The 26771-nt window shown below is 39.7% G+C and overlaps 1 protein-coding gene across 1 annotated transcript in view; it reads right to left on the bottom strand.

The window, feature by feature from the left end:
• IGF2R (insulin like growth factor 2 receptor) overlaps positions 1-25550 on the bottom strand; it is a 106350-nt gene extending 80800 nt beyond the window's left edge. The window contains exons 1-4 of the mRNA XM_075203565.1: positions 25379-25550; positions 3861-4003; positions 2245-2360; positions 13-111 (exon numbers count right to left, since the gene is read on the bottom strand). Coding sequence (XP_075059666.1) covers positions 13-111; positions 2245-2360; positions 3861-4003; positions 25379-25539 — 519 coding nt within the window. The 5' untranslated portion in view covers positions 25540-25550. The remainder of the gene's footprint in view (positions 1-12; positions 112-2244; positions 2361-3860; positions 4004-25378) is intronic.
• Positions 25551-26771: the final 1221 nt, after the last annotated feature.

The following is a 26771-nucleotide window of genomic DNA, read 5'->3' as shown; positions in this document are numbered from 1 at the left end:
ACAAAAACTTACCTCTTTAATAGGTTTAAATAGGTTCTTCTTGCAAGCAGTGAATGTACTCCATTCAAAGTAATGCACACATTCATCATATTTAACAAATTCAGGAGTGCCCTGCAGTGTCAGCAAATATAAATAAAAAATGATTAGAATACTTAAAATGCCATGGAGATATAAGTCCCCTCTTCCAGAAATAGGCTGTTAGTGTAGGTACACATACAGATCCCCTTGCACCCCCAAAATAAGCAACCATGAGGTGACCAAAACATGCACCTCTTCATTTTACATACTAACTCAAATTTTCAGGAAATCTCTCTCTCTCTCTATATATATATATATATATATATATATATATATATATATATATATATATATATATTTTCTTAATGCAGACAAACCCTTTGCCTTGGTTTGCATTGGAAATAGTCAGTCACAGCAATATATCACTTTTCCATACATTTGCTGAAATAGGGTGTTGGCACCAATTTACAAATATTACCGCTGTCTGCAACAACAACAAACATATTGCACAAATATTTTAAAAACTTTACAGGAAAATATATAGCACTAAATTAGCATTATACATAGTGAAAGATATCCAACAGAGACCATGCTTTTTTATTTATTCAATATTCTTCTCCATTTCAGGAGAGGAGTTTACCAGGTCTTACAATACAGAAGAATGCCTTGAAAACACAGTCAGTTCATTACTTTGGGGGTAGAATAAATTAGGTTCACATTGCAGACAAGCAACAATGTCAAAACTGTATTTAGAAAATACCCTGTAAAATCCAAGAATTTGTTTGGGAGGGTATGTATGTAAAAGTCAGCAAGTACACATCAAGCAGATCAGATGGCTATGGAAGAGGGCTTGCCACCATCGCAAACACTGCCAGTAAATGGTAAACACCGATCCGGCACAACATTAAAACCAACTGCCTAATATTGTGTACTCTAGATCCCTCTCTGCAGGTGTCTTTTGGTATTGGCATTGGAGGCCGAATTAACACCTTGAACTCTTTGTCATGTTCCTCAAACTATTCCTGAACAGTTTTTGCAGTGTGGCAGGGCGTACTATCCTGCTGAAAGATTCCACTGCCATCAGGGAATACCATTGCCATGGAGGTGTGTACTTGGTCTACAACTATGTTTAGGTAGATGGTATGTATCAAAGTAACATCCACACAAATGCCAGGATTTAGCAGCAGAACACTGCACAGAGCATCATACTGCCTATGTTGACTTGCATTTTTCTCCAGGTAAGTGACGCACATGCACCCAGTCATCTGACCAGGCCACCTTCTTCCATTGCTTCATGGTCCAGTTCTGGTACTCATGTGCCCATTGTAGGCGTTTTAGGTGGTGGACAGGGGTCAGCACTTTGACCAGTATGCAGCTACACAGACCCATATGCAGCAAGCTGCACTGTGTGTTCCGACACCTTTCCATCATAGCCAGCATGGGATTGGACCAGATGGGCTAGCTTTCGCTCCCCACGCGCCTCAATGAGCTTTGTGCGCCCATAACGGTCACCAGTTCACTTATTGTCCTTGTTTGGACCACTTTTGGTAGGTACCAACTACTGCATACCGGGAGCACCCCACAAGACCTGCAGTTTTGGAGACACTCCGACCCAGTCGTCTATGCCTTCACAATTTGACCCTTGTCAAAGTCAGTCCGAGCCGTATGCTTGCCCATTTTTCCTGCTTTCGACACATCAACTTCAAGAACTGGCTGTTCACTTGCTGCCTAATATATACCACCCCTTGACAGATGCCATTGTAACAAGATAATCAATGTTATTCATTTAATTTGTCAGTGGTTTTGATGTTGTGGCTGATCGGGGTATATTTTAGTTGATGGGAGAATGCTAACCAGTCTGTAAGATGACGTTAAACATGCTTTGGCGTAACATTCATTTTATCAAATATTTTATTGAAAAATAAGTGTCAATATAAAGGTTTCCACGACATCACATATTTAAAGATATCTGAAAACGCATATATTCTTGGTAACAAGGTAATTTTATGGAGCATCTCCATACAGATTTATACAACCATTTCACAAGTATATTTTCTGTTTGGCAGAAGATATAGTCTGGTGTACACAGGGGACAAGGCTTCCACAATAACACAGGCTCTCCTAACTTCAAACAGTTCTAATATGTTCATACAGCTGAAGTACATCACACACCCAGAGGAATCATGTAGACACAACAAGAGAAACACACAGGTATTAAACACTGACCAATGACTTCCCGCATATTAAGTTGATGATACTTTGGATTTTATGGTTAGACCCTGGACAATCCGCAGTAGTATTAAACACAAGCACATTATTGCCCTTCTGTAGCGGTAATGTTCCTGAAAGTAGAAAAACATTTTAAAATGCATACACTAAAATTAAAAAGGGTCTCCATATATTGATTTGCAGGGGGCGTGGACTGACACTTAAAGTCATGTAGTGAAATCTCATGTATAAAGCGCAGGTTTAAAATACAATTCGCTAACAAAACTTTAGCTTTCTCTAAAGAGCTATGTATAAGCTAAGTGTGAAAGGGATGGCGTTCCAGTTATCGCAAGCACAAAATGCACATCCCACCGTTTTTGACAATGACAAACACCTACTGATAAGAGAAAAATCAGTTCACTTTTCACGCCAAGGTACTATTGGATAACCATGGTAAAAATACATATGGTGTGCTAAAAGTGTTAAAATTACGGCCCGGATGTAATCAGTGGGGAAAAAAAAGAAAAAAGGTATACTTAAAAAGCATGAATATACAAAAAAAAAAAAAAAAAAGTAAAAAAAAAAAAAGATGTTTATTAACATTAAAAATAGAGCTCTGTTCTTTTTAGCTGGAATGGCAATGTTGTGGAATGTAGCCCCAAAATTAGTATGATTGTAAGGCATGTTGGACAATGCAACCAGGGGCGGATCTAGAATGTAATTGTAGAGGGAGCGATTTAGTCCCCGACCCCTTTTTGACACCTAAGGATGCCTACAGGTGCACACTATGTGCAGGTCCGTTCAGCAGAGACAGGCAGGGATAGTATGCTGCCCGGCTGCTCTGATTGTGTCATAGTGGGCAGCCGCCAGAAGCAAGTTCCTGCTGGGGGGGAGCATCTGCCACTGAATGCAACCATGGTGTAGTTCATAAGTGGTTTTTGATGCAGTGGTTTGGTGGCTCACACTGGATCAGTGTGTGTGACCAAACTGCTCACTGATCCAATTGGTTAGCATTCATGCTGAACAACCAGACTGCAACATGAGTGGGAGACTTTATCTCTTCTGTACTCTACCATACGGAGTTTGAACAAAAAGTGTTTTTTTCACATGCAATAAAGTTATTTCAATAATATTTATGATGTTTTTAATACAGCTTTGCTTATTCTTATATCCAATGATGATTCCCAACTTAATACTTCCTTCCATGAACCCTCACCTTTAGAGCTTCCACAACACTGCACATACTTGTGCTCTTTGATATGACAAACACTAACAGTTTTAGCCATTATCATCCGCCTCCAAACACACATGGGCGATTTCTTCCTCTAGAATGTTCTCCACCACTTTATATGACTGTCTCCTAAGTTTCAAATTGTTGAGGCACCACTGACAACACTACTTCCAGGAAGAGTACCACATTTCCAAGCTACAGTTTTCTGCCTCTCGTGTGCCCCCCACCCCACCCCCAGAAAAATTGTTTATGTAACAGATTCAGCCCCTTCAAAGGAAAGCTTGGACAGCATGGACTAAACTCATCCTAGTGTAACCAGTGAACAAGTATACTCTACCATCCAGACAAGACTGACTGTCAGACAGAAGATAAACATTTGCCCACAAGTATATTTTGGACTTACCCACTGACTGAAAAGTGTTTTGGTTTATATCATGAGCACAAATGGCGCTCTCCACTCCGCCGCAATCACTGGCATTCAGGTTTACACAGACGTTGATTTTGTAGTATACATGTTTCTCATCATCTATTGCTTCCCACGTGTGTCTGTCAGAACAGCAGAGGAACATTAAAGTTACAATTTAAAGAATGTTAAAAAGAGGACCAAAATGTAAAATACACGTTACTTTAGATTTACATTCACTGCGCAGTTGAGTGCAAACTCTTGTCTATCAGCGATTTGAGAGAAAATTTTGTACAAAAAAAGGTCTTACGCATTAGTTGGACTTGGTAAAAGTACAACATAACACGTTTATATCCCCGAGATATAGTTGTAAACTTAGTGCTTGACATAAAAGTTATTATATAAACCTCTTTCATCTGAAATTAATTGTAGAATGCTAAAGGATTTGTTGAGATTTCTGCTATTATTCAGCAGTGTGAACATCACGACCACACATCACATTTTCTCTCTTAATCACCTCATTAAAGTTAAAAATGGCAGACATCAACCCCTACCCAAGATCCGGCCTTTCTTCCTCATGCATCTTTAAAGGTTGGAGCAGATAAACACTTCTTATTAAACTATTCACTTAAGGCAGCTGAAGTCAATAATACAAGACAACACGCTTATGTAACACTTGACCCATATCTTGTGAGGACAAAGACGAGGTTTTGAATACGGTTTTATAAAACCCAGTAATCTATCTTTGCTAGAGGAAATGCATGATTTCTGAGGTATATATATCTGATACATTAAGCCTTTGTGGAGAAATTCTTTTGTTATCGTGATGTGGGGAAATTACTTGTTTGGGGTTTTGTACCTTTCTTTGGGAATATGTATTCTGTGACTGTCTGAAGAAAGGACCCATGTTAATCTCATGTTAATTAGACTTTTTGACATGTAAGGGTCTAGCACCTGAAGGAAGGTTTAATTAGACTGCTGTTAGATGTCCTTTGTCCAACATAAGATGCAGGAAATCACAGCAAGTTTTAAGATATCACAGGTAAGTGTAAATATTGTTAGCTTTGCATTGCATGTAAATCCATGTTTGGGTAAACAAATTGCATCCTGATTCTATAAATAGCTCAGATCTCAGTGGGCTGGCTTACCAAGTGAGTCATTTGTTCAAATATGTATAAAAAGCACTGTCTTGTATTGAAAATTGTTCTTCATGTTCCATCTGACCTGCTCCCCGGTACCTTCAACCAGGGTGAGCAAATAAACATCACTTGCTTCAAAGACCTGTTTAGAAACTTGTCTATCCCTGAGACCTACAGATTAGACCCAAAATCTAATCCATTACTGGCTGTTTCTGAGGTTTGGACCCAGTATCGAGTACCACCGCTCTGTCCGCTACCCAGATGCTCTGGCCAGTGTGATAGGCCAGAGGGAATCCATCCACAGCAACCCTGATTCATAGGAAGAGGTCAGCAGTACCAGCACAGGTACACCAGTAACGGGGTACACTCGCAGCGTCAGTTACCCAGATGAAACCCGGTTCTGTATGCGGGTAAAGGAGTCCAGTGGTGCCAGCATTTGTAAGCCCCTTCTACTGCGGTGACAGGGTGCGTTTGGGATACCAAAAGGGAACGGTGGCAAAGTAAGCCCGGCCGGTTCCCAGCAGCAACAGACAGTGTGGCATAGGCGGTCCTAACTGTCATAGGGGGATTATTTGGAAAATTTCATAAATGAGTGGCCAGTGCTAAAGTATTGTGAAAAGAGTATGACGACTTCCAAACAATACAATTTTAATTAGATATAACAAACATGGAAGTGCCTATGTTTTATACACAATCTAAACTCTACAAATCTCCATAATATGAAAATATAGTATTTTAGTTTCTGCACTATATTGCATGAAGGTGTATTTTAGACATCGCAAATTACTTCCTATTCTGAGGAACAAGAGCAAGGGCTGACATGATAATATTAAAATTCTGCATACAGATTTCATAATATGATTGGTGCTATAGAAATTATTATTATTATATCATTTGGTGTTGATTAAAGTGAGTAAACATAAAAAAATAAAATGGACCCATAATTTAATCATAGTGAAGACAAATCTCTTGTGTAAAATACAATATTCATGTGACATAAGCCTACCAATTTACTTTAGTTTAACAATTCAATAGTTTTAAACACTGGTTGGGTCCATACAATGGCTGCCTCTACTGTGTGTGGTTAACAGGTTCCCTATACTGTAAATGTATTCCTACAGTAATATTTAAAATGTCAAAAATGTGTTTAGAACATACTCAGTAGATATTTTGTAATCTACTGGAATTATGAAAATAGGCTGGTTAAAAATAGTGTCCACTTTCAACATCTTAAACAGCGAATCTTATTTAATAGTCATCATTTATTTATATAGCGCCAGCAAATTCCGTAGCGCTTTACAATTGGAAACAAACACAGTAATAAAACAATACTGGATAATACAGACAGAGAGTTAAGAAGGCCCTGCTCGCATGCTTACAACCTATGGATTTCAGTATTAAAATGTATGTGCACAAATATAAACAATAAATTTAGATTCGGACATTGTGCTTTTTTTTTTTTGTTTGTTTTTTTAAACAAAATGCAGGAAAGTTGGTTCCCAAGACATTAAAGAACATAGTTAATGTACAGTTGAAAGATGAAATGGGAGCTTGCAGCTTCATAAATTTCCAACACTGTATTTAATTATGGGCGGACTTTAACAAGACGTGAATGAGATCACTGAAAGCAGTAATTGAATTGTAATTTTCCCACCATCACAAAGGCTTCCCCAACCAAAGCAGTTTCCTAGACATGTATTAAGTGTCTGCATCTTTAACTAAAATCCTCAAATCTGATTTTACAGTGCTGCAGACAATAGTCCTATGAAGTTTCAACAAGTATACATATATTCATTACCATGGAAACACAAGTACACAACTAAAGGGAACACGACATATACAAGATGAGTACAAAAATTCAAAAAACATAAAAGAAAGAGGGATGTTCCCCGAAGAGCTCACAATCTACCTAATGATACTATACTAGACATTGAGATTACAAAAAGGACTGCATTCAAAATATGGAACATTGACTTCTTCTGAAAGCAGTAGAGCAAGTTTAACAAAAATGCCATCAGTCCAGTGCAAATCACTAAGTGGTCAGCCACCAATTAGTACAGATCATTTTTCCAGCTGGCAGGAAAAGGTCTCTACAGTCATATGGCTTTTGGTACAATTCCTCCCATGCAGTTACTTTCACTTAAAGGAAACCAATATCTAGCATACCAGCTGCTAGCACAGCAGAGAGTTTTTTGAAAAAAGTTTATTTGCATACTATGGGCATAAATTAAATACCCAAAATAGACCTAACAGTGCAGTCTACAAGTCTGCGATGACTGCATCCTCTGGGTGTCTGACACAATAAAAAAAATAAAAAAATAAATAAGCTTTTAGGGAATGTATCCTGGCAAGGAGGGCTACAAAATTGCCCACGATGCTCACATTTGTAGAATTTAAAGATATTTAGCTGTCAAACTACAGGAAGGACATATATCTGCTGATTTGGAGGGTGAGAGGAAGTATTGCTGCTTTCAACCACCACCTTTCATTACAACAGTCATAGGAACATTAACATGTAAACCATTCAGTGTTCAAAGGGAAAAACTCTAAGGGGCATCATCATCATCATTTATATAGCGTCACTAATTCCGCAGCGTTGTACAGAGAACTCATTCACATCAGTCCCTGCCCAATTGGAGCTTACAGTCTAAATTCCCTAATATAGACACACACTTCTCAGACAAAGACAGACAGAAAGGGAGACAGACAGACGGCGAGGGAGAGGGTAGGGTCAATTTTTGATAGCAGCCAATTAACCTACCAGTATGTTTTTGGAGTGTGGGAGGAAACCGGAGCACCCGGAGGAAACCCACGCAAACACAGGGAGAACATACAAACCCCACACATATAAGGTCATGGTTGGGAATCGAATTCATGACCCCAGTGCTGTGAGGCAGAAGTGCTAACCACTACGCTGCGGCATATTCAATTATGCCTGGTTATCTCGGTTACGCTCCGGAAAAGCCGGAGAAAGTACTACGCGGTAGCGCAATAACATGGATTTCCCTTCGCCCCTCCCTAGGGTTTGCGAAGGGAAATCCGCTTTATTGCGGTACCGTAGCACTTTATGTAATTGACTCTAAAGTAGACTACTGTGTATTAAAGCCAAAACAGCAGACGATATGGTTCTACCCAACGATCTGCCAGTATGGGTGCAAAGACAATGTACATTAGTTATTAAGAAGACCAGAGAGAAAAGCAATACAAAAATATGGATTGTCCGAGATAAAAAAAATTGGCATATACATTTAACAAATATATAATAAAAAAATAAAAAAAACACAAATGCTTCCTTTAATGCATTAAATTAGCACCATCAGCAAATTCCCAGAATAATTACAGCAACAATCAAAGCTGCTGCTAGGACTGTGACAGGGATAATTAGTTGGTAAACATATAACTTACTTTAGCACATTTGCTCATTATTTTATATTTGACATAAATCTTATAAATATATCAACAAAAACTGTCAGATACTGCTTGAAGAGGAAGCTTATAATAATCCTAAAAGTGTGCATTGCTTCATTACATGTAATTAAATAGCATTTGCAGCTGGAAAAAAAGCATCATACTAGATGCAGATGAGATTCCTGAAGTATTACAGCAACTAGAACTAAGATTTGTATATGTCAGAATATTATGTACAGTAATACACAGTACTAAACATACAATATGTTTTGTTGATTTAAATGTATGTGGAGTACCCTTTACAAAATCAGGAAGAGAAGACTACTTTTGCGGCTGTAAAATACTATTGGAGGAGCGCATTTTCACCTACAGTATGGTGTACTCAGCTAAACTATGTATAGGTCTGTGTTAGTCGCGCCAACTTCTTAACCGGGGGAGGGGGAGATTGCAGAAAGGGCACTTGTGCCCCCCACCCCCCATGATTTCTGTTGGGTGAGCAGAAAGCTGGCAGGTCTGGATTTTAGCTCCTGGGTGAAATTGCTTTAATATAAACTAATGCCACCTATCTGAGTTCATTCTCTCATTAAAAGAAAAAGGGACTTGGCAGGGATGCCCACGCTCTAGTCTCCTTTTTGCCATTGCATCCCTGGAGATAATGTGAATTACGTGGACTTTGTACTGAGGGACTGGAGAAACGGGTATCTCTACACACTAATCTTACATTGGTGTATTTGGCTGACTCGGGCCACTCTTTTGGGCCTGGTTGTAAAATTTGGAGAATTACTATGGATACTGTCAGGGATAAGCCCCTCTAGCTACTCCCTGATTTAATATCTTATCATATATTCCAACAGTCATACAATATAACAACTCTATTTTGTCAGGAAACCACTCCTGAACCCCTTTAGCCGTCACAAACCGCCCTCTGCGCAGTTGTGACTTGGAAAACTTACTGTAAGGAAACGCACAGGAAACCAGCCCAGATCTCACACTCGCCTCTTTCTCTAAGTCTACAGATTTACTGGTCCGTTTCCCAACACAGACACCCGCTTCCACATCTCTCCACCAGCTACGTATAAGGCCCGCAGCAACCCTATGACTCAATTATCCAATTGCACACACTCTGTGCTCTGGTAGCTAAACAGTTAACTCTTCACTCTCTGTGGTTTTTAAAGCGTTAATCCCAGCCAAGCAATCTCTCTTCTAAACAGGCAATGGATTTGTTTAAGGATAAGGACAAAGCTATTAAATTGTTAAGATTTAATAAACAAAAAGGTACAATGCTTACAGATAATGCAAAAAAAAAAAAAATAGATAAAGATTTGACATACTGTTAGGCTGTCGGTCTGATAATAAACTTGCGGAAGAGGTCTTCACCTATAGCAGCTGCCTTTCCCGTGGAGCTTTATGCGCTCACAGGTACTCGGATGCCCCCATGACTTAACTCTAGATGTAGTGCAAGTTTATCAACAACACCGCAGCGGCAGGGCCGGGGGAGGCTGTACTGGTGGTAACGGATAGTCAGACGTAAGCCCAGGTTACGGGTCCGAAGCAAACAGGGTAGTCAAATAACACACTAAAAGGTCAGGGTCACCAGCATGAAAGCAGAGTCCAGAAACAGAGCAAAGGGTCACAACAGGAGGTTCAATAACAGAGGGTCAGAGTATCCACAGAAACACTGGGACAAACAGGAACAGGACAGGAGCAGGACAGCAGCAGACATTATCCATGCTATAACTGGCAGGGAGGCCAAGCCTTAAATACTTAAGACAGCCAATTAGGAGCACAGAATGAAATGGCATAATAAGCTCCCCAAGTGTGGCTTAATGAATGTAATAAGTGCTACAAGCCCGCAGGCTTAGGAGGAGTCTTGGCACAAGCGCCCGGTTGCCCTGTGTTGCCGGGGCGCGAAAAACGTATAGCTCGGCGTACGGCCGTTGCCCCAGCACATTTAAATACCAAATATGATGGGGTTACAGCAATATCAGATCTCATCCCAAAATACATGTGACTAAGGCTGTTCCCTGTATAGCTGGTATCTATGTTTTAAACACTTTGTTGGGTTTTTGCCTCTTAGTATGGAGTACCACATGTATTTCCCAAAATACGAAAATGGAAATGTATTTTCTTGAAAGTTACTATTTCTAAATACCTTCCTAGAGAGCATTCAAGTTTTGCCTTCTGTCTCCAAGATTCTCACCTAGGCATATGTCTCTGTCTAATTCACACCTAGTGGTTATTTTGTTTTTACAATACCTATTTAAAGGAAGTCAATTAGGAAGTGGAATACATGATCAAAAACAATGGATGTCTGTGATCTGCATATCTTAGTTTCCTAAGGCTGGGTACACACTACAGGGTTTTTGTCCAATAATCGGCTCAACCAGCCGACATACGACAGCTCGTTTGATAGTCGGATCAGTGTGTGTAGTAACACGATGATCGAAAATATGCCCACATGGACGATTGTCGCCTCATTTGGTTGGTCGTAAAGTTGAATATTTGCGTTCCAAACTCCTTTCTGTTGTGTAGAGTGTATAAGTTTCCGACCGATCCACAACAGTGAGTAAGAAATTACAATCTGTAAAAAGTCGCTAAAGGGACGTCCGCTCTTCCCATTATCATCTAAAACAAGGCTAGTGTGTATGCAATCTATGGATCAAGCGATCGGACCATCGATCGGCATAAAAAGTTGGTGGAAATTCTGTAGTGTGTACCCAGCTTAACAGAGTGTCCTCTGAACCCAATTACCTCCCACTAGGCTACTTGACCAAATGTTTTAACAAAAGGAAACAAACTTATCTGAGGGGACAATCATGTTCACTTCTATTTATCAATGTAATCTTTTATTTGGGGCCTGACATTTAATATTCTATATCATATTATATTTTATGCTCTCATCCTAACAGACACCTATGTATTATTCTTGATACCTCCCTCTCTGCTTATTACTGCATTCTTTACTTACATCCAGACATCTAGGTATTTTAACAGCCAACTGATAATTATTATAGCTTGAATATTCAGTCAGTAAATAATAGCCTCTCAGAGTGGCTGTGTTTTAGACTAAACGTCTTGAAATTACTTTTTAAGCAAGAAAACTGATTGCACACAATGAAAACTGTTTCACAAATGTTGTAAAGACAAAAGAAACTCTGTGCTGCCACTGTATAAGGTGACCTACATAGGTAGAGGTTACCCTGGGTCAATACTCCACTGTCGGCAGCAAAATACAGGTTTTAACAATATATCTGATATTTTATTTTGGTGCCGCTTTTCTCCTTGCCAAGCTGCCAAATATATGTAGTCAGATGTGCGGGGTTGAGTAAATTATTAGATTGTACTGTTAAGTTGTATTGAGAAGAAAAGTGTCCTTTTAATATTATATGTATACGGCACCACTCAATAGGATTTTATGTTCATCATCATAATCATATTATTTATGTAGCGCCACCAAATCCACAGCGCTGTACAGAGGTTGCTCACATTCTCTGGCTCAGACGGTTTACTCTAATGGGACAGCACAGTGGCTAAGTGGTTAGCACTTCTGCCTTACAGCACTGGGGCCATGAGTTCAATTCCCGACCATGGCCTTATCTGTGTGGAGTTTGTATGTTCTCTCCGTGTCTGCGTGGGTTTCCTCCGGGTGCTCTGATTTCCTCCCACACTCCAAAAACATACTGGTAGGTTAATTGGCTGCTAACAAATTGACCTGTGTGTGTAAGTTTAGACTGTAAGCCCCAATGGGGCAGAGACTGATGTGAGGGAGTTCTCTGCGGAATTAGTGGCACTATATTAATAAATGATGAGGATGATGATGATGAATATGTGGGTTGGATTATTAACATGTCAATAAGACTTCAGAACTAGCCTAGAATTAAGCAATCTGGAGAGATGTGAAATGAGTTTTACTTGTTTTAAAAAAAAAAAAAAAAATTTGTTCTATTCGAAAAACAAAAGAAGCAGTAGATTCTTAACACTTGGCAAACTAGCTCATTATGTCAGGTAAGCCTGTTTTTTTTTTGTTTGTTTTTTTTTTAAAAGTACTACACATAAGGACATTATACTTCTCTGTCTCCAGAAAAGTACTTCCATGTACATTGTATTATAATTACAGTGTTACTTTCTACTGTTGAAAACAAAAGATACCAAAGTGTGTTTTTGCTTCCAGGTCTTCACAATAACAAGGATAAAGTACAAGGCAGTTTATGTACTCTTCTTATTGACATGTAAAGAACCCAACCCACTGCAAACAATGTAATTGTGCCAATGACAAGATTAATATCAGTTAAATCTTTACAAGTTTAGAGCATGTTTTGGGCACAATGTATTGTGCTTCTGTTGTACTGCAATGTTACTACTCCATAAACATCCTTGTGTAGTCATGCAAAATGGGGAAACTAGACTGCCATCATTTGCACTTATCCCCAACCCCTTTAACAATAGTCTGTATGATGTTAAATACTTTTGTGTCAAAAAAGACAAAAGTATTATAGGAGCAATACCTTTATTGGCTAACCCAAAAAAAATATTATTATATTTGCTAACTTTCAGAGCTCAGAGGCCCCTTCATCAGACAACTTTATAAATGAATGACTAAGTTAGTCATTCATTTGTAAAGAAGCCTGATGAAGGCAACTTTAGAAATGAAGTCTGCCTAAGCTGCAGGGAGACTGAGAACACAGAGAGATTAGAAGGTACAAGGTTTCATCTGCACATTTAACGGGTACTACATTACAATGCACATGTTTACAAGCCATCAAGTAGCCAGGGAAGAAGTAAATAAATTATAAGCAAACATGTTTCCAAAACATCAGCACAATGTTTTTGGCGCTCTGGCGACTTGGTTCCTGGGATTTGGCCAGGAACGGTCTTCTGTACACGGTTTTCCAGCAATCAAATAAATCCATTATTTTTAGACAATCAACCAAACATGTATTAGCCCTGAGAGTAGGTTTGAGAATGACAGACTTAGAAAGTAGTATAGACTTAACCTACTGGCAAGTCCACGTCCTAGCCTTATATATGCATATGTGAAACTTTAAAGTTTCCAATGACAAATCTAACTTAAATATTTGCATATACATTGACTGTATATTTGTATATCGACAAAATTTACCATAATGATCACAGTGTGCACAACATGCATTTGAAGGACATTATCCCCAACTGCTAGATATATATCTATATCTTAACCTCACTACACTATCCTATTACCACCTGTTATACAACTACCCCTTGCCCAACATTGTTGTGTGACAGGATGATTTAGCTTATGAGTCACTCTTACCTTTGCAGTCTGGCTGGGCCGACTGCAAATGTAGACTTAACCTCATGTGTCAAAACTCCCATTGTTCAATAGATTGTAAGCTTGCGAGCAGGGCCTTCTCCCCTCTGTGTCCGTTTTACCCAGTTTGTTTATTAGTTTACTATGTTTGTCCCCAATTGTAAAGCGCTACGGAATATGTTGGCGCTATATAAATAAATGATGATACATACATATATATATATATATATATATATATATATATATTCAGCCGTTCATGGCAAACAATCAGATTACGATTGGTGCCAAGCATTACAATCAAGTTCTGACACCCAGCAGAAGCTGACAAGATCGGCTAACCAAATTTTCAAGCCTGTACAATCAAAGCCAATCAGACTTTTGTTGGTCTGAACGACCACTGGTGGTCGCTTAGTAGCCAATTATGGAGCGATATAGAACTGAAAGATAAAAGCTATAGACATAAAAATTGACAACAGCGTAAGCCGAGTCTCGCTAGGCTCTATTTCCGCTTCCTTCTTCTTTGTTCTTCCCCCTACTAACACTCCCTTCTCCCCCCCCCTCCTCCCCACAATCTGCCCCCTCTCTGTTTTCCACTTCTCTTTTTTTTTCCCTCTTCCTACCCCTTTCTCCATCTTCCCTTCATGGTACTCCGGTTATCTCATAACCACAGTTATTTTGAATCTCGCTTTACCCGTATTTTATTAATCTCGAGGACCACTCCGTTTGTGGTGGTTCTGAGGTCCTTATTTCACCTGTATTATAAACTATCGCTGTTTATACTGTTATGAGTTGTATGATCATAACATATGCTGTACCGTTTATTCTTGCCAAAAATCTGAATAAAAATATATTTAAAAAAAAAAATTGACATGACAACAGCGACAAACAGGAGAAACATGGTCTGAATTATAAAAATCCATCAATTGTCATACTTAAAGTTCTATTTTCCCACAAGATATATGTCATTAAATTATAATTACGGAACTGGGGTCACTACTTCATCATCATAATTTATTTATATAGCGCCAACATATTCCGTAGCGCTTTACAATTTTAAAAATAGCTGTGAAAGATGTCTTTTGGTCCCTCTTCTACATTATTAGTCAAAGATAACAATATCTATCACTATATCACTATGGCAGTCATTTTAGGACATTCCTGCTAGAGAGTGACAACAAAATGCTTCATAGTGCTTATGTGAAGTACCCATGAGATCAGACTCTACAAATACAAATGCCAAAAGAAAAGAAACTGTGGGAAAGCAGCATATGCTTAGAATACATTATGAATAAATCTTTAATGACAAATGAAAACCATGTATGAAAAGACTAGGCTATTTAACTGTGTGGCTATTTGAAATATGACTCTTGTCAAGTCTGTAAATATGTTTTTAAAAAAAAAAAAAAAAAAAAGATACTTGCCTGCGCGACACTCAAATGTTAACGGACAAAGCAGCTTTAGTTAAAAATGGACTATGATGGTGTGGCTATGATGCCATTCAGATTGGCCACATGATACCAGAGCTCCGGGACAAAGACGAGATTCTTATGCTCCTTAGGCGTCCCCGCTGCCCCATATTGCTGCCGCAGTATGGTGACTTCCCCAGGAATTCACTGAGAAGGAGCTTTTACCCACCGGCAATGAGTTTAGCTACCAGAATATTCCTAATATTCCTGGCTGGGGGCCGCGGCTGCAAGGCCTGTGCGACATTCCTTCTGCTGCTCTCTGGGCGTCCAGCCTGTCCACTCTCGCTCTAACACCTTGAACTTACCTGAAAAGGGGCTTCACTTAAGGAGCTTATATGAGATACTATACTAAGATTTTTATCTAAGCTCTATTTAGATAGATCAATCTAGGTGGAAGGACCATTGGGGAGGTGGGCAAATATATTATATCCATCATTTGTGCTCTATCTAAAAACAATAAATTTAGGTGCGACTTGTATTATTGGCACCTGGACTATGATAATAAATAATTTGTTATGTTGCACCAATTAATCTAACAGGCAGGCTGAGTTATTTGCGGTTGATCCGCAATTTTATTTCACTTTCCTTTCCCCTTTTTTTAATTATTTCGCTAGCTTTATCTGTATTGGAGATACTCTGATATAATTTTTAAATTAAGATAATAAAAGTTATACTATTTTAAATTACTTATTATTTACATCTCTGAATTGTCCCTCTATACACTTCTGCTTTTTTTTTCTTACTCTCTCATCACTAGTAGACCCAGCTCTCTGCTGCAAGAGCCTGACAGCGTGGCACTGAGCTAGGACGTGAGACACCAATGCCAGCGGAGGAACCCTGAGGTAGGTTTGCCCCCTGCTGGTACAGGCCATAATGTGGGCAGTGTTTCCAGAGACTGCTTTTTGTTTAATTCAGGCTCCTACTACCCACAGTCCCTGCACACTGGTTCAGACTTCTATGACCATCACCAGAGGGCCTTTTTAACACCTATCATTTTGGCCTCTCAGTGTGATCTAATTGAATTTTGCTACTGTGGTCCAGCTCCTCATCTGCTTAGAATTGCCTTGACCTTTGCTCCTGGCCAGCCCTTCGTAGATGAACGGCCACATGGCTTCTTCACCTAAGACATCCCCTTGCCCTTCGCTCTGGTTTGGCTCCTTGTAGCATCTTCTGTGCAATGGTTTAAGGTTCCCTCCATGGGCCTTGGATCCAGGTCTACACTTGAAATGCCACATTAAGTACTATTCCCTACCCCCACTACTAAAGGCATCACAGCTGGTTACCAAATCTGCTCTTTCCTGTAGCTCTCTCACTGGTGTATCATGCCTAAGAGTTTTATGAAGATTGCTTATTGAACCCCAAGAGCTTCCGCTCCTCGACACCATGATCATTCCGACTCGGAGGACCGACTACTCTTCATTGACTCGCAAAGATCTGCAGTTCTTATTTCACAAAGTAAAAGACTAAGAGATTGCAAGCGGTCCAGGTGAAAGGGCTTAAGGCCATTGGTTCTTTGATGGCTGAACTTCATAATCTTGGCGACAGGGCTGATCATCTTAACCTCATCCATCTTGGGTTCATTTCCTCTCATCAGGCTATGGAGACTTAACTTCAGCACCTGCGACAATACACGCTCCACCTCCAGGATCAGCAGGAGGACCAGGAAAATAACGCCTTGAGCATTCCTGAGGAAGTAGAACTTTCGGTGCTGGATTAATACTTGAAGAGACTCTTTAGCCAACTGACACCTGCTACTCCGAAAGTTCAGCTTCTACTGGACAGGGCACACAGGGCTCACCGCCAACAATTTCAGGAAGCCTCTCAACTTTGTGATCTTATCCTCCGGTGCCATTACTACAGTACTAAAGAGATGGTTTTATGGGAATTCCGAATGTATGACTCAATTTTTTAGGATATTACCCCGCTCATCCTTCTCAAGACAGCAACATTCGCTACAGAAGGGGCTTGCCTTCCGTTTTCTACTCTGGCATCATAACAAGCTCCATGCGGCAAAGACTCTAGATGATGTCCATCTTCTTGAGACCTTGGGACCTCCTGCAATCTCCAGCTTCAGGCCATAGCTCCAGACTATCAATCCACCACAAAACCTCAACATCTTCCAGCTACAGAAAGGTAAACTATAACAAGAGCGACTAAATCATCTGATCTCTGCGTCGCCTACTTAATTGCTTTGCTGTGGGCTCCTTTCTGGAGTTGACTGATATTATGTTTTACTCCCCGGTCCATGACACGCTCTAGGATAGACATTATTCTAGTCAGCCACGATCCGACTCTTACGCTCCAAGCAGCCCATATTTACCCGATGGTGTGGTCTGACCACTCTCCTATCTCAGCTGACCTCTCTGACGGTTTCCTGTCCCCACCCCTCTAGCTAAGGGATATTTTGGAGCAGTATTTTCTCCTTAACAATATTCCTGAGACACGTCGGCACCTTATCATCATGGCCTAACGACACAAGAAACTGTGTGCTTTAAAACGCTTCTCTTTGGCTATCCAACTCCAGGACTTTGGGTGCCAACACAAGCTGTCCCAAATATCTCTACCCTAGCTAAACTTCTTTAAGTAAGGACAGATCTGAATCGCCTTCTGTCTGAATCTACTACTTTGCAGGCTAAAGCAGAGATTCTATGAGAAGGGTGACAAGGTGGACAGAATTTTGACCCAGATGGTTTCACTGCGGCCTATTACAAGAAAATTTTCCATATTCTGGTTCCCACCTCCACTCCTTAACAGTGTACTACAGGTGCTCCTTTCCCTGGGTCTATGTTGGAATCCCAAATAGTGGCCTTTCATAAAGAAGAGAAGGACCCTGTGACTGTGCAAGCTACCGACCATTCTCCCTTTTTAACGCAGACATTAAGTTGTATGCCAAGATTTTGGCCACGTGTTTGAATGGAGTGCTCCCAGAATTGGCCCATTGTGAGCAAATTAAATTCATACGGGTCTCCAAGCTAGTGCAATCTCGTCCAAATTTGAAATGGCTGACATTCCCTGGTGATAAGGCTCTCTCCTTAGTCACCGAAAAGGCGTTTGTCCAGAATTCATGGAACTTTACGTTTCATGTTCTAAAGGCCTACGATTTATCAGCTTGACTGGTGTATCCACTCTGTAGGTTTCCCCCTCTGCTAGAGTTCTAATAAACGAAACCCTATTCAACCCGATTCCCCTATCTAATGGGACCAGACAGGGCTGTCCTCTGTCGCCCCTGGGTTTCGTCCCGATTATTGAACCTCTAGTGGTGATGCTTCGATAGATGGAAGCGGTACATGGTGCAGAGTGGGGTGGATTCGTAAATTTAAGATCTCTTTACTTGCGGACGAAAGCCTCTTATCCCTTATACAACCCCTGGGGCTAAATCTATCAAGCTGAGAGTTTTCTGGCGGGTTTGAAAAACCAATCAGATTCTAGTTATTTATCATTACATTCTACAAAATGAAAGCTAGAATCTGATTGGCTGCTATAGGCAACATCTCCACTTTTCAAACCCGCCATCTTTTCCACTCCTGTACCAGCTTATGAAAGAATAAGGTCTCCTCTTGGGATATAAAATGAATTCCTCTAAGCCGGAGGCCATGCTATTCCATTATTCTTAAAGGCACGTATCCAAACTTCTTTTGCTTTGAAGTGGCAGAAGCATAAAATCAAATACATTGGGATACGATTCCCTTCTTCTATGACCGGTTGTATCAAGAGAATTTCCCAAGACGCCTCACTAGAATTAAACAGGATTTCAAGGTTTGGCAGGGCTATATCATCTTGTGGCTGGGGAGGAACATTTCCATTAAGATGAACCAGATCCCTAAACTTCTCTATTTGTTCCAGATCCTTACAGATAAAGCCCCCGATTCAATATTTAAGGACTTACAATCCTCATTTTTAAATTTTGTCTGACATGGTAAACCTCCTAGAATTTCCATGGCTGTTCTTAAGAAACCCAGGATGCGGGAGGCTTTCCCGGGTGTTAAGTTTCACTTATTCTTCCTACCATACTATTGCCTGGTTGGATTTGTAAACACATTATACAGGAGTCCACTTCACTCTGGGACCTTACGCGTGCCGACCGGCCGCCTATGGCCAATTTCCTCCCATCCCTTAGATATTGTTTATCTCTCTAGGACTATTGCAGGTCCAGATACAAGCTGTCCTCCCCTATATCCCCGCGGGTGCAGCGGTGCAATAATCCCAACCTTTCTCCCAGACATACAACAAAAATTTGATCCCTTCTGTTCCCTCATTTAAGTTTTTCAGGTTCACCATTTCTTTATGTCCTACCCCCGAAAGATACTGTTCGTGCCCCTACTTTTTCGAGCGGCCAAGGGTATGAATTCCTTCATCCATAATTGGCTGATTGAGCATACGTTTGACTTACTAGGTCGCAGCGAGCGTGACTGGGAGAAAGACTTGGATCCCCCTCCAGATGAGTCCTGCTAGGAAGAAGTCAGGGAGGAGATTGCCACTAATTCTATTTCCACACAAATTAAAAAAACACAGCCTACAAATTATAGCTGGTATTATACACCTGACAAGCTCTCCAAGAGGTTTCCTACATCCACTCCAATCTGCTGACGGAACTGTAGCTAAAGAGATATGCTTCACCAGATTTGGTGGACATGTCCAAACATAGACCCTTCTGGAACAGGGTCCTTTTGGTTCTAAAATCTGTTTCTGAGCGTCCACCTCTCTCGCCGTCTGCCTGATGAGAGCGCTTTCTCTAATTAGTTTATCTCCCATATCCTTGCTGTTGCTAAATCCCTAATAGCCGACCATTGAAAAACACCAAACACTCCTCCGCGTTGGCTATTACTGGATCCTCTGAGCTGGGTGCCATGTTTCTCAGGTTTATGTCATCAGTTTGGTTTTATAAACATGTTTGACGCTTGATTACCTGTGAGATTTGTACCTGCAACCCTTCTCCACCCTCCTCTCTCACAATCGACCGCCCCCCCCCCACATCTCCTGCTCTCTCTTGTCCCTCTTTCCCCATTGTAAAATTCAAATTATGAAGGACACAAACAATCTTTGTATGGATATTGTTCGGTTATTTTGTCTGCTTTTACCGGTTTCCTTTGCTTAAAAAAAAAAAAAAAAAATTTATTTATTTTTTTAAATCTTGAGGATAACCTCTAAAAATGCATAGGTAAGGTAATTAAAATAATAGGAAAAAAACAAAACAGTATTTATGCTCTTTGATTTAACAGGATTTTTAGAGTTAGTTGTGGGACCGACAGTGACCTACAGGTTGCACTGTGGAATTACTATCAACGGTGGAACTGTGGCAGAACTTCCTACAGGGCCCGAGGGTAAGGAGGGGACTGTAGCTGCTGTATACACATGTGAACTACATTAGTTTCACAATTAACTGAACTCACAGTGATCTAAGAGCCCGCTCAGTGAAGCCCATACGAAGTAACACTGTCCATCTACATGACTTCGCACATTGTCAGACGATCAGATTGAAGACTGCTGGAGGACATATTGCATTGCTAGTGTTCAGAAGTAGTGTTCTACCCATGATTACATAACTATACAAACATTCAGCTGGCAGCTGCCCTTTGCTTTTAGGTTTGGAAAAAGTCATTTTGGAGGCATTTGGCATCATTTATTTATATTATTTATAGTGATATAACCGACATTTTGCGTGTATTTTAACTGCTGACCTATTTTCAATTAGCTTAAGAACACTTTTTATCTTAATAAGTAGCTTGGTTGTAGAAGGATCCTCAGACACATACAAACACCTTTTTAAAAAGCAGGTTAAGTAAGAAGATTAAAAGTCCAGTTTACAGAATTTACAGGAGATTTGTCAGACCTGCTCCCTTCAAAGCAAGTTTTGATCGCATAAAGGGAGTACACATACAAAGTGTCATCATTTAGAGATGAAAGGAAACACTAACTTTGAAAATTTCAACAAAAAGAGCAAATCTAACAGTTTATGCTGTTACTTAAAGTTTCCAGACTTAAAGCCACAAAGCCCGAACCCAAAGTATTGCATTCATATTGCACATTAACTGTCACTACTTACAATGGTAGCTATGTAGTAAGTTCTGTACACACACTGGTGAATAGGATAAAAGAATCAGATAAAAATGTTTCAATCTGGGGTGGAATGCATTTGTACTTAGACAAGATATGACCCTTCATTTAGACTGCATAACATATACAATAGCTAGAGGTCTAGATTATTTCAAATATAGGAATTGGCCAAATAAAGATTTCACATGCCATTATCTAAACAGAGCAGCACATGGTAGCATAAACTGTAAGACAAAGAAAATGTCCTATACATAAACCTGTTAACAGACCTAAAATAGAAGAAAATATAAAAGATCTGTTGCAAATATATATCAATAAAAACTCATGCAAAGTTTAAAAAAACATAATATAAAAATAACATCAAAAAAGCTTGTCAAATAGCACTGCCGATAACCCTAATAAAGTAACAGATGGTGATACATTGTCCAAAAAGCTTGACCAGTGAGATATTGCACTGTATGTCTTTGACAGGCACCAGTAAAAAAACAACAATACAAATTATTAGTTATGCCATCTGTAATCAGTGTTTCCCCACATATAGCAGCTAGCTGGAGCCGCTCTATTACACTAAAGACAGATGCAATCACTCCAGTTGACAGCAGAGCAGGTAAAGGTTTATCCTGGCAAGCTATTTTGTATCTGGAACCTGGAGGTTATCTGATAAGACACTTGCAGCTCATTGCAACAGAGCTGCAGCTGTCAAATTAAAAGTGGGAGATTACTTCCACTTTCCAGATACAAATCGACTTGTGTTATGGGGTGGGGCGATACGGATTATGGAGAAAGGTTCTATGGAGCTGGAGAACTCCTTTAACTCCTTCTGCAGACAGCACCAGAATGACAATTATTAGGTTGCACAGTTCCTGAACCTATCTTGAAAAGCTCACACGATAGAGTGAATACCTGAAATAGTCATCTTACTGGCTGTGCTGAGAAGACACAAAGGTTACCGTTGATGGTGTGAAAAGATGTGAATAATGGGAAGTGGTAGATATACACTATAGTACAGGATGTGGCCTAATGATAAAGCATCTGAGGGCAGTTTGATGTTTGTATGAGATTACTAAATCCACTGATTGAGAAACTATGTAACATTATTCATACCCTTCTGCTACAGCGCTTTATAAAAAGCAACAACCACGTGTTAGAAGACTGAAGTCAGACAAATGGAGAGGATGATGTGGCATTAGTCAGTGAGTACAATGATAGCAACGGCTGCCAATTTACTTTATCCAACAGTAAATGTTAAACGTTAACATTTATGGTAACAAAAGTTTAAGTACTTCTTCTTTTCTGTGGCCATTGGCAAGTAAATATCAGAATACATAAGTAAAAACATTTTAGGTTGCTTTCTATCTGGACTTCTGTCTGTGGTTTTAATCAGTGGCATTCAGCTGTATTTATCACATGGTGGTGATCGCTTGATAACTATTATAAACAAATTATCAGTGAACAATGACACTTTTTCAGGAACACCAATAATATTACAAGCAACATTCAAGGTCCATCGATGGATTTAAAAAGTTATAGAATGTACCAACATTGTGTTTACCATAGAGGATTTCTCTAGAATTAGATTGCTTCAACTTGCATTCATATAGGATGTGAATATGCCTGGACACTGCTGGAAGAGATCCACACTGAATACACCAATGTGTATGTACCCTGAAGATGTGTTTTGTAATTCAGTCTTCTCTAAAGTTGCATATATTAAGCTGCGTTTAGGATAGTTAGTAGTTGATGGTCTACCAGGAACATGTATGTATCTCAGAATACATACCCCCCTCCCTCATGTTTTTGTAACAAACCTTATATGTCCTTCTTTAGCTATTTAAAGTGTTGGATGATATAAAGAGTACAAGGTCCTATCAAGTAGAGTGTCATCGTGGGTAATTAAACACTTTCCTTAAGAGCTCATCCACATTTAGATGCTCTCTGCTACCTAGCAACACTGCTCCAAAGTAGCACTCCAAAATTAAGCCATACGCCACCAACATTGACACTCAATGCATGCATGTAGTGAATGTGTGTAGTACAACAGAAGCGGTTTCCAATTAGATATGGAGACACCCAAGCAGCGCAGAAGCTGATTAGCACTAGTCTTGGCTATATGTCAATTTTAGGACCCTGCTAAAAAAAACAGCAAATGGTGGAGCTACGAGGAGAGAGACTCCATAAAATACTATTATTGGAAAGTTATGGAATTTAGTAAAATTTATAATTAAAGTGGGAAAATTCCTTTGAGCTACAAGGACTTAAATGTTCTTTATAATGCACTTAGACTAGTTACTGTGCCTCAGAACTCTCTGGTGACATCTAACATTGTATATGTTCACATGGGGTGCTTTATCAAATACACCAGTGTGGAAACATATTTTAAAGGGCCTCACACATAGAAACTAGTCCCAAAAAGCAGCTAACTGCAGGGAATCATCAGATCACGTTATGAGATAAGAACAGTAGCATGAACTGTTCAAATAGCTACAACAATAATTTAAAATATCGCTGAATAGTGAAACTGGGGCGAAAGCATCACTATGCAGTTGTAGACTAAGCTGCTACATAGGCTGTGTGACCATAATGTGCGCATTATTTAACATCACAAGCAGAGGTACCAAAGAAGTCAGGTGAGATGGAACATATAGGAGCCACTGGATGGCCTCATGAAGCTCCCAAGCTTTGTGTTGCCTACCGCTGCCATATATACAGTAGAGATGTGCTCAATCACAAATTGTAATGTTACAATTATGTTTATTATGAACCTTTATACATAAGCTTAAAATGCAAAACAAAACGATAGTGTAATAACATACTTGAACATGCACATGAAAAGTCAATTAAATAATATTTTTCTTAAACTTTGTGTCTGTGCACATGCCATTATGTATTCCTGTAGTAACAAGTGGGCAGCAATGCAAAATTGACCACTGCCAACCTGTTTTGGGAGCAGTGTGTTCAGTCATAACTTAAAAAAAAAAAATTAAAAATAAATAGAGACTAAGAAGGTTCAGAGCTACCAACAATTAGTTTTGATAATGCTGAAATAACAATTCTGACTATTTCACAGCTTGCTTAAAAGAACTGTTTACGATTGGGATATCTCAACTTAGGTTGATACAAGACTGTAGTGGTGTAGCTCAAAATGATAGTAGACACAAGACACATAGGGGGGTATTCAACTGTTGCTTTTAACGCGCTAAAGCAAAAAAAAACGAGCGCTCTAAAAATATTAGCGTTAATACAGTAATATGCGCGTAAATACCGTTAATACGGTAGTTTACTCGCTGAATTTCATCTCGCAGCTCAGGGAGCTGCGAGAGTAATTACCGTATTAACGCTAATATGACAGCGTTCAATGAGCAATTTTGATTCTCTAATCTCAATACTGAAAGTTTGAGGATGGAGGGTCCGGATGAAAAATAGCAAAAATACACAGTAGGTGGCGATGTGGTTAGCATTGCTGCTATAGAGCACTGGGGTCATAGGTTCAATTTCGAACATGGAGCTATCTGTGTGGAGTTTGTATGTTCTCCTTATGTTTGCGTAGGTTTCCTTCGAGTGATCTAATTTCCTCCCACAGACCAAAAACATACTGGTAGGTTAATTGGCTTCTGACAAAATTAGAGTGAGTGTGTGTCTATGTGGTTCTGAGTATAGAAACTCTACAGCACTAGGACTGATGTAAATGATTAAATATTCTCTGGAAAGCACTGCACAACGTGCAGGCAGTATATAAAGTATAATTATTAAAAATACAAGATAATCTAAAAATTATAGATCAGCTTGTTGTATAACCTATATATTTCCTGCACAATTGATGAGCACAGTAGTCTTTATTGCCATTAACTGTTACACTCTAATGTGATACAATTACATTATAAACACTGTAATGTTAATTGTCTAATGATATGCAAGGAAAGACATGATTAATAAAAATATACATATAATTCCAGACAGTTGACTATATGAAAACATTACAAGCATACCACTATATTGCTCAGTGTGCCAGTTAGCAATTTATATAAAGCATTTTAGAAGACACTGCAAAAATATACAGGTTGTGCAATGTCACGTTCTGCACTACACATTATAGAGATGACAAAGCTGCAGATAAAGGAAGTGTCCGTATACATAAGACAGTATTGAGTAATGATCTCCACTCACCCGCACAGCTCCGCCGGTGCTCCACTTGTAGATTGCCCAGTGGTGCCAGTGATGACAAACAGGAACAATGCAAACACCGGGGTCCCCCGGGGTCTCATACTGCGGCCGAAGAAACAGTAAAGCCCAAGAGCAGAGACACCGCCAGCCCAGGACACAATCATGTGACCGTCACCTGACAACCCCTCCCACTGCACAGCACATGATCTGTGGTTAACCCCTGTTCGCCCCCTAGTGTACAGCAAGAGAAATTACGCTCTAGATCGTACTTTTTATGCATAATTTACATTTCTATTTGTTCTCGTCTGACAACATCTTGTTTTCTTTATATCTGTTTCTGGCTATTCATTTTTTCGGAAGATTAACATAAGTTTTGTTTTTCCAATGACACTTTTAATAAAGCGCAGGTCATAGTCAGCTTTAATAAGGATGAAAAAGTTCACAAAAGTCTAATACACACATTACTCCTGTATTCCATACTAATTACCTAACAGAGTTACACTGACTGAATTAAAAAAATGATGTTAGGTAAGTGCAGGGAAGGATTGTGGTAGGCCTGTAGGTTGTTTTTTTTTATTTTATTTTAAAAGAGCAACTCTGTATAGGGGTCTGTTGGTGACCAGGGTACTTTGTCTGAGCGGAGAGGCTTATCGGGGCTAACCCTGCCATTACAGTGCTTCCTGCTGGCTGACACCTCACACTAGCCAGCCACCTTAATGTATAGTCAGTGCCACAGATCAAGGTTTCGTCCCCCATCAATTCCTTTCCTCTTCCTCCTTTCATGCTCTCTTGAACCCTCCCCTCCGTACACATGGATGGTGACGAGACCACATGGAAGGCAGACATACCAGTCTGCCTCCCACATCGCTCAAGAATCAGTAAACCTTGGGGGGAGGATTAATATAATATGGTGACAGTATAAATGTTATGTGGGGATATTAATGTTATGTGGGGATTCGGTTGGAGGTAACAATGTTACAGGAGGTCTGATGAGAGGAATTAATGTTATATGGGTAGCAAAGCGCTCCGTGGCTTGCACTTCCCCACAGCACTGTGATCATGAGTTCAATTCCCAACCAGGGCCTTATCTGTGTGGAGTGTGTATGTTCTCTCCATGTTTGTGTGGGGTTCCTCCCACACTCCAAAAACATACTACTAGTAGGTTATTTGGCTGCTGACAAAATTAACACTAGTTTGTGTGTGTGAGGGAATTTGCACTGTAAGCTCCAGAGATTGATGTGAATGACAAATATTCTCTGTACAGCACTGCGGAATTGGTGGCGCTATATAAATAAATGGCTATAATATGGTGGCTCTTTTTAAATGTAGACAGACTAGTAATGTAATGTGAGGCTGGTTGGGGGCTAAAATATATTATTTGGGCTATTAATGAAAT

The sequence above is a fragment of the Mixophyes fleayi genome, chromosome 3 (genome assembly GCF_038048845.1).
Source record: "Mixophyes fleayi isolate aMixFle1 chromosome 3, aMixFle1.hap1, whole genome shotgun sequence".
Lineage (NCBI taxonomy): Eukaryota > Metazoa > Chordata > Amphibia > Anura > Limnodynastidae > Mixophyes > Mixophyes fleayi.
The sequence above is the reverse complement of the archived record's forward strand: the minus strand, read 5'-3'. Positions and strand labels throughout refer to the sequence as shown.